The sequence below is a fragment of the Pristiophorus japonicus genome, chromosome 2, assembly GCF_044704955.1.
Source record: "Pristiophorus japonicus isolate sPriJap1 chromosome 2, sPriJap1.hap1, whole genome shotgun sequence".
NCBI classification, from domain to species: domain Eukaryota; kingdom Metazoa; phylum Chordata; class Chondrichthyes; family Pristiophoridae; genus Pristiophorus; species Pristiophorus japonicus.
This window is the reverse complement of record NC_091978.1, coordinates 112913058-112925990: the sequence shown is the minus strand read 5'-3', so window position 1 is coordinate 112925990 and position 12933 is coordinate 112913058. Positions and strand designations below refer to the sequence as shown.

The 12933-nt window shown below is 41.4% G+C and overlaps 1 protein-coding gene across 1 annotated transcript in view; it reads right to left on the bottom strand.

Annotated features, from left to right (window-relative positions):
- itga1 (integrin, alpha 1) overlaps nt 1-12933 on the bottom strand; it is a 356017-nt gene that overhangs the window by 22672 nt on the left and 320412 nt on the right. The window contains exons 27-30 of the mRNA XM_070862517.1: nt 9489-9599; nt 8653-8760; nt 6808-6903; nt 4507-4620 (exon numbers count right to left, since the gene is read on the bottom strand). Of these exons, the coding sequence (XP_070718618.1) occupies nt 4507-4620; nt 6808-6903; nt 8653-8760; nt 9489-9599 (429 nt within the window). The remainder of the gene's footprint in view (nt 1-4506; nt 4621-6807; nt 6904-8652; nt 8761-9488; nt 9600-12933) is intronic.

The window sequence follows — 12933 nt, the reverse complement described above, 5'->3', positions numbered from 1 at the left end:
GAAGAGGATTTAAAGGAGGATGAGAGAAGCATATGTGACAAAGAAGTAGGATTAACAGAAATAAAAGTAGCAATAAGTGGAATGAAGATGGGGTTGGGGGTGGCGGGGATGGGGGGGGGTGCGGAGCCCAGGGTCCAATGGACTAAGTGCAGAATTTTATAAAGAATTTTTAGCGATCTTAAGTCCATTGGTCTTAGAGGTTTTTAAGGAGATTAAAACTGAGGGAAGCCTGGCCCCACCTATGAGGAGAGGTATCATAAGCTTAGCTTATAAAAATAAAGGGGATAGAAGGCATCTGAAGATTTGGAGGCGCATCACATTATTAAATGTGAATTATAAGATCTTGGCGAGGGTTATGGCAACTCGTATGAAGGAGGTGATGCCGCAGATAGTTTTGCCCTCTCAGTCCTATGGAGTCATAGGCTGGGACATCGTTGACTCTGTGGTCTCAATTTGAGATGCGATAGAACTCATGGAAGAGAGTAGGAGGGAAGCTTATGTGCTAAAGATGGATCAAGAGAAAGTCTTTGATAGAGTCTCTCATGAGTTTTTATTGATGGTTTTGGAAGCATTTGGTTTTGGGAAAAATTTCATTAAGTGGATAAGGATTTTTTATTCAAACACATTTTGCTGCGTTAAATATTATGTTTTTTTTATCCAAGTATTTTCAAATACAGAGATCAGTGAGACAGGGTTGTCCCCTGTCCCCATTGTTGTACACATTGGTAGCAGAATCATTAGGTTACATGATGCGAAAGGAACAAGGCGCAGTCGAAATTGCGGTTCCCAATTCCAGGCAGGTGTTGGTGATACACCAATATGCAGATGACACGACCTTAACGTTGAGAGATGGGGAGTCAGTGAGGAAAGCTATGGGAGTAGTGGAGGAGTATTGTAGAGCTTCAGGAGCCAGAGTAAATTATAGTAAGTCCCAATGCCTGGTACTGGGAAGGAGTAGGGGGGAGTGGTTGGGGGAAAGCCCTTTTAAGGTGGTGGAGGTTTTAGAAGTTCTGGGGGTGCATATGGGGTGCAAGAAGGATAGGGATGAAGTGGATTGACTAAATTGGGAACTGAAGGTTATGAAAATTAAAAAGATTTTGGAAAGGTGGGAAAGAAAGTGGTTGAAAGTGCAAGGAAGAGCGACAGTGTTGTCAGCTCTTCTGCTAAAAAAAACTATGGTGCTTATTGACTGTGGAGGATATTCCTGAGTGCCGCAAAAGTCTATCCGAGAGGCTTGTGTAAAGTATTTATGGGAAGGGAAACCAGCCTTGGTTGCTTATAATACCATCATTGGACAACGGAATCAGGGAGGATTCAATTTTCCAGATACTGATTTGAAGAAAAAATCCTTTAGAATTAAATGGGTGAAGAGATTTCTTCAGAAGTCAAATACAAGTTTTTGGAAGAGTTGTTTCCAGCATTTTTTTAAAATTAAGTGGGATAGGAGGACAGGGACTATTTTATATGGAATACAACAATATGTTTTTGAAATCGATTAAATCTCTCCCCAGGTTTTATAAGGGGGTTGTAGACACTTGGGCCAAATTTAAAAAAAACATGCAGCCCAAAGGTGCTGAGAAATTTTTAGAACAGGCCTTATTTTTGAACAGGTGGATCAACATTGAAGGAGAAGTATTATCTAATAAAGCTTTTATAAAAGATGGTATTATATATGTGAAAGATGTATTATATGAGATAATTCCAGGTTGGTTGCCGGAAGCGGTAGTGAAGGACATGGTTTGTGAGGAGGATCAGGAGGTAAAGGAAAAAGCAATTAAGATCATGTATGAGAAGATTGTGAGGACATTGGCACAGGATTGGATGGAAGAAATAAATACGCAAATCTCCGAAGGGGGTACAATGCGTCCTGCTTTTCCGAGTTTTCTGCTGGAGAAAGGGGAGGAGTTGGTCCAAGTTGACAACTGTAATATTCGAGATTTCTATGGGGTATTTAGAGAATGGAGATGTAAGACACCTGCTGGTCAGGAGTTTTGGCAGAATATATACTCACAACTGGACTTCAACAGGATTTGGAAGGGAATGTGGGCAAACGTTAAATGTCCAGAGTGGATTGAACTGGATTTCAAATTGGCTCATAACTGGATTTTTACCATGATAGACTGATGTAAGGTTGGGCGAGTAGAGGTGGCAACTTGCCCAGTGTGTGGGACACGGATGAGACTGTCCCATTTGCTGGTGTTATGTCCGAAGTTAAAGGATTTTAAGTACCAAGTTCGACAGTTGTGTGAGGTTTTCTCGCAGGGTGAGGACTGAAGGGCAAGAAGGGGAATTCTGTGGGACTCAATTTTGAGATGGGGCTTACAAGAAAGTCTGCCCGAGTCTAGTGGAGCAGCAATTGATGTAATGTTCAGTTTGGCTAGATTTGTGATTATGCAAGGAAAGAATGCTCTGTTTTTTAAGGGGAGGAGAATAAACCTAAAAGACTATTTTAATTATAAACTAAAAGATCATTATAAGGCTCTTTGGATGTTTTATCCAGAAAATAATTTAAAGATAGTATTTTATGATCAATTTGTAAAGTACAATAGATTATTATATGTTGCAGGAGACAAATTAAATTTTAGGTTTTGATGTTAATATGTGTTGAAAGAATGGCTGTGCAGATGGGCGAAATGGATTTGTATGATACAATGGAATGATCACGATGTTGTAAATGTTCTAATGTTCAATAAATATATTTTTTAAGTGGGTAGCTCCTCACCTCTGAGTCAGAAGGTTGTGGGTTTAAGTCCCACTCCAGGGGCACATAAATCTAGGCTGTCACTCCAGTGCAGTACTGAGGGAATGCTGCACTGTCAGAAGGGTCTTTCGGATGAGATATTAAACCAAGGCTCTCTCAAGTGGACGTAAAAGATCCCATGGCACTATTTCGAATAAGAGCAGGGGAGTTATCCCTGGTGTCCTGGCTAATATTTATCCCTCAATCAACATAACAAAAACAGATTATCTGTTCATTATCGCATTGCTGCTTGTGGCCATGTTTCCCACATTACAACAGTGACTACACTTCAAAAAGTAATTCATTAGCTGTAAAGAACTTTGAGATGTCTGGTGGTCGTGAAAGGCGCTATATAAATGAAAGTCTTTCTTTCTTTACTTTTTAAATATGTTGAGGGTTTCTTCCTCTACCACCCTTTCAGGCAGTGAGTTCTAGACCCCCACTACCCTCTGTGTGAAAACATTTCTCCTCCTGGTTGTTGACCCCTCTGCGAAGGGAAATAGATCCTTCCTATCCACTCTATCTAGGTCCCTCATAATTTTATACACCTCAATTAAATCTCCCCTCAGCCTCCTCTGTTTCAAGGAAAACAACCCCAGCCAATCCAATCTTTCCTCATAGCTAAGATTTTCCAGTCCAGGTAACATCCTCATAAATCTCCTTTGTACTCTCTCCAGTGCAATCACATCCTTCCTGTAATATGGTGATCAAAACTGCATGCAGTACTCTAGCTGTGACCTAACTAGTGTTTTATACAGTTCAAGCATAACCTTCCTGCTCTTATATGCTATGCCTTGGCTAATAAAGGCAAGTATCCCGAATGCCTTCTGAACCACTTTATCTACCTGTCGTGCTACCTTCAGGGATCTATGGACATGCACTCCAAGGTCCTTCTGTTCCTCTACACTTCTCAGTGTCCTACCATTTATTGTGTATTCCCTTCCCTTTTTAGCCCTCCCCAAATGCATTACCTCACACTTTTCTGGATTGAATTCCATTTGTCATTGTTCTGCCCACCTGATCAGTCCATTGATATCTTCCTGTGATCTACAGATTTCTTTTTCATTATCAATCACATGGCCATTTACAAACTTCTTTATCATACTCTCTACATTCAAGTCTAAATCAATGATATATACCACAAAAAGCAAGGGATCTAATACTGAGCCCTGGGAAACCCCACTGGTCACAAAAACACTCATCAACTTTGCTTCCTGCCTCTGAGATAATTTTGGATCCAACTTGCCATTTTTTCCTTGGATTCCATGGGCTTTTACTTTTGTGACCAGTCTGTGACGTGGGACCTTATCAAAAGCTTTGCTAAAATCGATGTACACCATGTCAAACGCACTACAGTCACCAACCCTTTTTGTTACCTCCTCAAAAAATTCAATCAAGTTAGTTATGTACGACCTTCCCTTAACAAATCCATGCTGACTGTCTTTGATTAATCCGTGTCTTTCTAAATGAAGATTTATCCTGTCCCTTAGAACTTTTTCAAATAATTTTCCCACCACTGAGTTTAGGCTGACTGGCCTGTAATTACTTGGTCTATCCCTTTCTCCCTTTTTAAGCAACGGTACAATGTTAGCAGTCCTCCAGTCCTCCGGCACTACACCTGTAGCCAGAGAGGATTGGGAAATGATGGTTATCATAAGAGGGGCAGACGGGAGCAGAATTAGCTGGGGGGGCTGGACTCTGCATTTTTTAATTGCTGCAAAGGGAAGGTTGTAATATAATTTAAGTATAATACAAGATGCACTTACCTTCCACAGTGCAAATATTACAAGTGCTAGAAGCAGCAGGCCAGCAAGAACACTCAATATAATCACCCAGATTGGAACACCGCTATGGGACTCTTTTGACACAGTTAAAGTCACCTGCAAGTTGTAAGGAATTCATTAGCATTTGGGTAAACTAAGCTAAGGATTAGCGTTCCAAACATCATGAATAACCTTACTGTACAGTTCTACATATTTCCTTATCATTTGAATAAAATTGAGATTGAAGTTTTTAAAACTGAATAAGAATCATGTGGTCGGTTCAAAATGACCATCCCTATATTCTATTTCTTATACCCCGTAATCATATCTTCCATTGAAAAATTATCTACCAGTCCCCTGAATTTCCTTCCACTGTCTCCATGTCGTCTGCTGCTCACATTCAAAGTGGTGAAATCAAAATATCGAGTGAGCTTTCCCTTTCTGAGTTCTGAGTCTGAGCCCCTGCTGTAGAATGTTATTGTTCTTTGTGGCCATGGTTATTTTTGTCCATGGTTTCTCTTGTATTCACTTCATTTTAAATAGAAGCTCTAGACATCACACTCAAATTGAGGTCATGCGTTCATTAAAAGTCAAATGGTTGCCTGGAAATTCAGCCTAGATTTTCCACTATAGCACAATCTCGTTATATATTTGGAAGTGCAGGATTTCAGCCAAAAAGGATGCACTCTTGACCCCAGCCAATTTTCTAGCATCTGGCCACTTTGCATCATTTAGGTGTGCTCCCCTGACTCTGCAAGGGGCCTTACGCTCGGCAGTGTTGGGGGGGAAGGGGGTTGGTGGGTCAGAGGTAGAGAATGTCTGGAACAGTAGTCTTGAGTAGAGTGACCACTACAGATGGTGAGGTTGAACATGGACATAGGTAGGAGAGTTTGCACGGAGAAATGTTTATTCAGGAGCATGAGCATTTACCCAGAGCGGAAGTATTTAATCACAAGAATGAAAGATGACAATGTGGAAGTGACATGGGTCTAAAACTTTGACACTAAATCTGCCCAACAGTTATTATGAAGGTGCTCATTATAGATGTTGGTGGGAGTACATAAGAACTCTGTCCGACATCTAGTTCCTGCCTGCTGGCCAGCTGCTGCTTCCTGCCAGCACAAGACCGGAGACTGATGAGGCCCTATCTCCTGGGCCATATGCTGTCAAGGTCAGAATGGTTTGCTGATTGCCTTGACCCTGCCCGCATGACATCTATCCCAATTTCATATCATGGCTTATGTGACTGACTTCTCCTTGCTATTAAAAACAGTAGTACATTATGCTAATAAAGAACTACTGTAGCATATTATGTACTATTGCAATGAGTGTATAATTCTTCTTCTGATGTACTGGCACGGCCCTTCCACAGTATTCCTCATCTGCACCAGGGAACAACATCTTCCTACAGTGTTGAAAAGCCTAATTTTCCTCTTGGGCTTTTGTACCATCAAGGATGAAACTATTTTCTGGTCATTTCAGCTTGTGAAAATCATTAGCTCCGTATGCAACAAGGCTTGAGTTCCTTTTGTTCCTATTTGCATATATATTTTGGCTGCCTCCCTGACCCAAACTCATTATTTCTATCTCCCCTTTTATAGCCCCTCTCAGGCACGTCTCAGCCCATCACTGCTCTTCATCCTTTATCTTCTCCTGCCACTATCCAGGCTTAAATCCCCTTTGAACAAGCCCATGGCTACCTTCTGTGCTTCCTTTAGCATTCTATGAAGATCCTATTTTGAAACCCATCACTGCCTGGTTAAGAGCAGCAACCCCAGCTGCTCCAGACTCCGGTTTTGCAAACCTTCATACCCAGTGTGCTCACTGGCAGCTAACCTTCCAACCTCCTTCCCATTCCACTCACTCCACACACCACTACCCCTTGGACTCTGACAGCAGATCAATCACTGGCCATCGCCGCAGTTCCCTCTGTAACATCCGTTCACTCATGAACAAGGCCTTAGCCATCCACAACCTTATTGTGGATGATTAGGTTGACATGCTGGCTTTGACTGAACGATTCCTTCTTACTCATTGATTTCAATTTCCATCTTAGCTCCCTGTATCCATGGTGGAATTTCCACAGAGATTTGCCCACTCATCCACCATAACTTCAGTGGAAGAGCTGCAGAAATCCAGGGAAAATGACGTCAACACCGCTGACACCATTTCCCTGGGGTTGTCATAGCTCCTTTCCTGAGGGTTCAATGGATGAGTGGGTCTTTAGTAAGAACCAACTGGTGTCAAAAACCCTAAACCTGAGAGGCCATAGGTGATAAATAAAGTAAGAAGATAACTACTCACAGTTCTTCTTTCCATTGCTTTGTTCAGTACTACTAATGGTGATTCTTCAATTGTGAGTGCGGCAGTCACAATTAAACTTATTGAATTAAAATGTGCCTGTAATAACAAAAATAACTTGATTATGTCTCAGAATAGTCAAATACATTCCAGTTATAGTTTGGCCGTTTTGTTCGGTGGCCTTTATAAAGACCATTACACAATGTACAATTGCTACTAAGTGAGACCTGAGCAGTCACCCAATTCTAACAGTAAAATGCTGATGTTGTGTTTTCACCAGATGCTAAATAGATTATAGGGGATAGAATCTGGCCTTATATCAATTTTGGGCTCATGTTTGCATTTAGAGCATCTAAAACTGAAATCAAAACCTTAATGTAAAACTGGGCTTCGTAACTAGAAGGTTATAGAACAGCTTTACTTGTACCTGAAACCACTACTATTTTAAGTTTAGCTTAAAGGTTGAAGGAAAGCATCATTACCATGTATCTGTTTATTACTCTTTCCACTGAACCATAAAAATTTAGCAGATCTACTATTATCACTACAATGTTATATACTGTGCTTCATTCTGTATTGGACTATGAGTGATTCTATCAATGCTATCAGGAACTCAATGCTCCACTGGCTCAATGCCACCTGAAAAAAACATTACCAACCCTCATCTCCATAATTCAATCTCGGACCTCATCACATCATATTATTGTGAGGATACATGGCGCTGTACATAACTTAGCGGTGAGCATTTCTGTCATATATCCATGGCATTATCAATAATAACAACACCTTGCATTTATATAGCACCTTCAAGGTAGAAAAACACCCCAAGGTGCTTCACAGAAGCATAATCAGACTTAAATTGACACCGAACCAAAGAAGGAGCTATTAAAAGGGGCGACTAAAAGCATGGTCAAAGAAATAAGTTTTAAGGAAGGTTTTAAATAAAGGGAGAGAGCTGGAGAGGTGGAGAGGTTTAGAGACAGAATTCCAGAAATGAGGACTTATGGTGGGGTGAAGAGAGTGAAGGATGCACAAGAGGCCAGAGTTGGAGGAATGAAGAGTTCTTGGAGGAGGTTAGAGATAAGAGCGGACGTTAGGATGAGGACGAGAATTTTAAATTGGAGGCATCGTGGTACTGAGAGCCAATGTAAGTCAATGAAGGATGTAAGGGTTGATGGGTGAGCTAGACTTGGTGTGGGTTAGGATACAGGCAGCAGAGTTTTGGATGAGCTGGTTTATGGAGGATGGGAGGCTGGCCAAGAGAGCATTGGAATACTCGAATCTGGAGGTGACAAAGGCATGGATGAGAGTTTTGGCAACAGATGGATTAAGGCAAGGGTAGAGGCGGGCCATATTACAGAGGTGTAATTCAGCGGTTTTAGTGATGGAGAGGATATGGGACCAGAAACCTAGCTCACCAGGTTATTTAAAAGCAAAATGATTAAACTGGGCCAAATTTGAATATTCGGCAAATTAACTTAAAATTCCCCAGTTTGGGTTATTTTATGTTATGGATTTGATTTGATTCTGATTGTTATAAGAGAGAACTGCTGAGAACAGAATGCTTCATTTTGGAGCTTAGATGAAGAAAAGGAGCTTAGCTCGGGAAGAGCAGTCCTGCCTGAAGAAAAAAATCTTTAATAAACCAATTAGTAGACTACCATGGAGATAACTTCCTACTGAAGGAGAAATTTTAACCATGAGAGGCTGTGATGGGAGAATCTAAAGGAAACAGAAAAGTAAGAGAAATATAAAATAAAGATAGAAATGGCAATATTGACAGAAGCATGAATGAAAGTATTTTTTTATTTATGCAAACTTTGTGGCCAGGAAATGCATTTCACTTACTTTAATAAAAGAAGGTTTCCATATTCTTAATGACATGTTAAATTGGACCAAACTCGATGGATAGATAGTGCAGAAGAAATAGGCACATCCTGCAGTATTTTCACATATCTGTTGGGAAATGTTGAAAAGGTTATTGTCAATGGTTTGGTAAATGTTTGTCAGTGAATATCTATCTGTCAGTGTATTTACCTATAGGAAATAGAAGCATATAAAAATATAACTTTCTGTTCCTAATAATGTAAAATTACCTTGATTAAAATTGCTACATCACTGTTCCAATCTGTATTTAAAAAAATGTATTCTCAGGATATGGTCATCACTGGCAAGGTCACATCTATAGTTGCCCTGAGTAGGTGGAGTTGACCTTCTTCTTCAGCTGAATTGCTAGCTAGGCCACCTCAATGGGCATTAAGAATAAACCCTGATAATCCCTACCCAACAGCATTGTGGGAGAAACTTCACTACATATAGTTCAAAATGAAGATCCACCATCACCATTTCTGGGGTAACTACGTAAGACAATGAATGCACACATTCCAAAAATGAAAATTACATGTATTGTGGGAGTGTAATCAGATTGAGTAGGGGTGCCAGATTCTTGTCCCTAAATGACATTAGTGAACCAATTAGGGTTTTACTAAAAGCTGATTTTGTGGTCATTTTCTCCTGTTGTCAGCCCACAAATTACAAGATTTGTTGAATTCAATTTCACAGTTTGCAATGACAGAATTTGAACTCACAACCTCTGGGTTGTTAGTCCAGTATAAGAACCAATACACTGATATATCCTGTTTTAGCTTCTGTGTATACACAAAATCTGACAAGACTGTAATTACCCCAATGGTGTTTACGAGATGCTCCTCTTCTGGGGACGGTTTGTGAGCGTTTTTAGTGTGTAGCTTCAGCGGGTCCATGAATTGTGAGTCATGGCACCTGACTAAATTATTCTGTCAGATGGAAAGGAAATAAATTGAAATAAGTTTTGAAAAAGCAAAGGCCACATTCAGAAGTTAATACAGGTTAATACAGACACAATTACAACTGACTAAAAACCCCATGGGAGGCAACAATAATTCTATCTTAGTGAAATTATTGAATTACACATAAAACAATAATCACAAATCTAAGACTGTAACTCACCGTGCAATGGCATCAGAATGTTGTGAAATCACAATTATTGCATTAAAGGATAGAGTTAACAGCTGAGGTTTTCTATTGTGCCAGTAATTTTGCTGTCATTAAAATAAATAGGGCAGGGGAATTGTGGGCTGGTGAGAAGTTTCTGGACAAGACTGTGTAGCACAGTAGCTTAAACACTGTCCTTCTATTTCTAGGATTTAGTTTGAATCCAATTCAAACAGATGTAAGTAAATGTCTTCTTTCTCGGACAGTTGTGAGCAAAATGAGTATGGGAGGCTTCAATCTTGTTACCACTGAATATAAATATACAACAATAAAACGCATTATACAGTCTCAATCATGAACACAATAGACAATGTGAGAAATGGAAACATTACGCTGTTTGAATGGAGTCAGTTTATCATTCAGACACGTTGGGCTGACGTTTCCTCCAGGCAGGATAGTGGTCAAAAAGGGGACAAGTCTGGTTGGCATGGCCTACCACCACCTCACCTCCTTTACCTGAATTTCTATCCCACCATCATCATCATCCTCATCACCATAGGCAGTCCTTCGGAATCGAGGAAGACTTGCTTCCACTCTTAGCATGGGTTCTTAGGTGGCTGTACAGTCCAATACGAGAACCACAGTCTCTGTCACAGGTGGGACAGACAATGGTTGAAGGAAAAGGTGGGCGTGGAGTCTGGTTTGCTGCACGCTCCTTCCGCTGATTTCTGCATGCTCTCGGCGACGATACTCGAGGAGCTCAGCGCCCTTCCGGATGCACTTCCTCCACTTAGGGCGGTCTTTGGCCAGGGACTCCCAGATGTTAGTGGGGATGTTGCACTTTATCAGGGAGGTTTTGAGGGTGCCCTTGTAACGTTTCCGCTCCCCACCTTTGACTCGTTTGCCGTGGACGAGTTCAGAGTAGAGCGCTTGCGTTAGGAGTCTCGTGTCTGGTATGCGAACTATGTGGCCTGCCCAGCGGAGCTGATCAAGTGTGGTCAGTGCTTCAATGCTGGGAATGTTGGCCTGGACGAGGATGCTAATGTTGGCGCATCTGTCCTCCCAGGGAATTTGCAGGATCATGCGGAGACATCGTTGGTGGTATTTCTCCAGCGACTTGAGGTGCATACTGTACATGGTCCACATCTCTGAGCCATACTGGAGGGCGGGTATTACTATGGCCCTGTAGACCATGAGCTTGGTGGCAGTTTTGAGGGCCTGGTCTTCAAACACTCTTTTCCTCAGGCGGCCGAAGGTTGCACTGGCGCACTGGAGGCGGTGTTGGATCTCGTTGTCAATGCCTGCTCTTGTTGATATGAGGCTCCTGAGATAAGGGAAGTGGTCCACGTTGTCCAGGGCCACGCCGTGGATCTTGATGTCTGCGGGGTAGTGCTGTGCGGTGAGGAAGGCTGGTGGAAGACCTTTGTCTTACTAATGTTTAGCGTAAGGCCCATGCTTTTGTATGCCTCAGTAAATACGCCCACCAACAGGACTGCTACTGGCCATTCCTTTTCTACCATGAGCCCATCCCAGTTTCTGATAGTTCCTGGGGTAGTCGCAGAACAGTACAGAAGTACCTTGATGGAGGAAGAGGACTTTGTAGCAGCTTCCATTCTCCCCATTTTGCCCCTCCCTAAAATTACCTGCTGATGGCCTTGGTACCTTGATATCAGATGAGACCTTTAGTGGGAAATTTGTTGCAGCCTTTGTAGGTTTTCTGCCTCTTTAATGCAGCTTCTATCTCTTTTGGTACTGCAGTAGCCATCCCACTGTAGCACCACCTAGATATTGCTCAGCTGCCAGCAGCCCAATTAGTATGCTTAATGAGCCCTGACACAGGAAGCTGGGACAGGGTCATGATGGTGCTGCGGTGACAAGAGGAAGTCACATCGCAGCAAGATCAGGGAGGGAAGAGGGAAATTCAGTTAACCATCACAGCATCTTAAGCCATGCTGCACCTTTCCTGAAGCTATTTTAAAGTAGCATTAGCGGCAAAGGGGACTTGAGCACTTATCCTAGGCTGACACTACAGTGCAGTACTTCAGAGAGTGCGGCTTTGTAGGAGGTGCCATTTTTTTAATGTGATATTAAACTGTGACCTGTTCAGGTGGATACAAGATCCCATGGAACTTTTTTGAAGAAGTGACAAAGTTAACTGGTCATTCGTCTCATTATTGTTTGTGGGAGTTTATTGTGGGAAAACTGATTGCCGTGTTTACTTATAAACCAACACTGAGTGCATTTGTGAAGCACTGCGAGACATTGAGGACATGAAAGACAATATATAAGTACAAGTCTGTTCTTTCTTTTAGTTCCAATGTAAATACATAGCTGTGTTACATGGTTTCCGCGCTAGGTGGGACAGATTGAAGTCTTGATCAATGCATCCTACTCCTGGAAATCAGAAGGCAAATTTTACACTGAAGTGAAATGTATACATTAAAGGGTTGTGGTAAATGTTTGCTATTCAAACTGACCAGTGCTGGCTAGCAAGGTGCCCAAAGATTGGTGTTGGGACCATTTTTGTTCTTCATGTATATAAATGATCTGACCTTAGACATGACAGGATGGATATAAACTAGGAGGATTACCAAACTGGCAAGAATGCAAGACGTTACAGGAAGACATAAAGAAGGTGGGAAAAAGGTGCCGATAAGTGTCAGATGTAGTTAGGATGAGTTGGAGTTTGTTCAGAATGGTACTCGTCAGGTCAGTAAGAAAGCTGTCAGGGAAATTGTGTCTTGAGATAACATAAGCATGGATCAGAGTTTCAACAGTGGTGTGGGTGAAGTGAGAGCTGCTGAAATATCTGGAGTTAAGTTTCCTGTGTAAAGTTGTACTGAAAATGCACAGCTCTTCTATTCTCATTTTGAAACAACTGTAAATGTTCTCGGATAAATTACTTTTGGCTTGAAAGGCAAAATTGCAGTCGCTCCAAAATACTAGAAAAAGTCTTCACATCAGAAATGTTTTAATCTTCCACTTCTACAAACTGTGCTTTCATGTGAAGTAATTTGTTTTCTGCTTCAGAATTGTAGAAATTTTGGGAATACTAGCAGTTTAAATTTTTATGAAAATTCCACTGATAGTTTTAGGTAACAACTTATTATTTCACATATTTGGGCCATTTTTGAGTTACCAGCTATTGTGTATTAG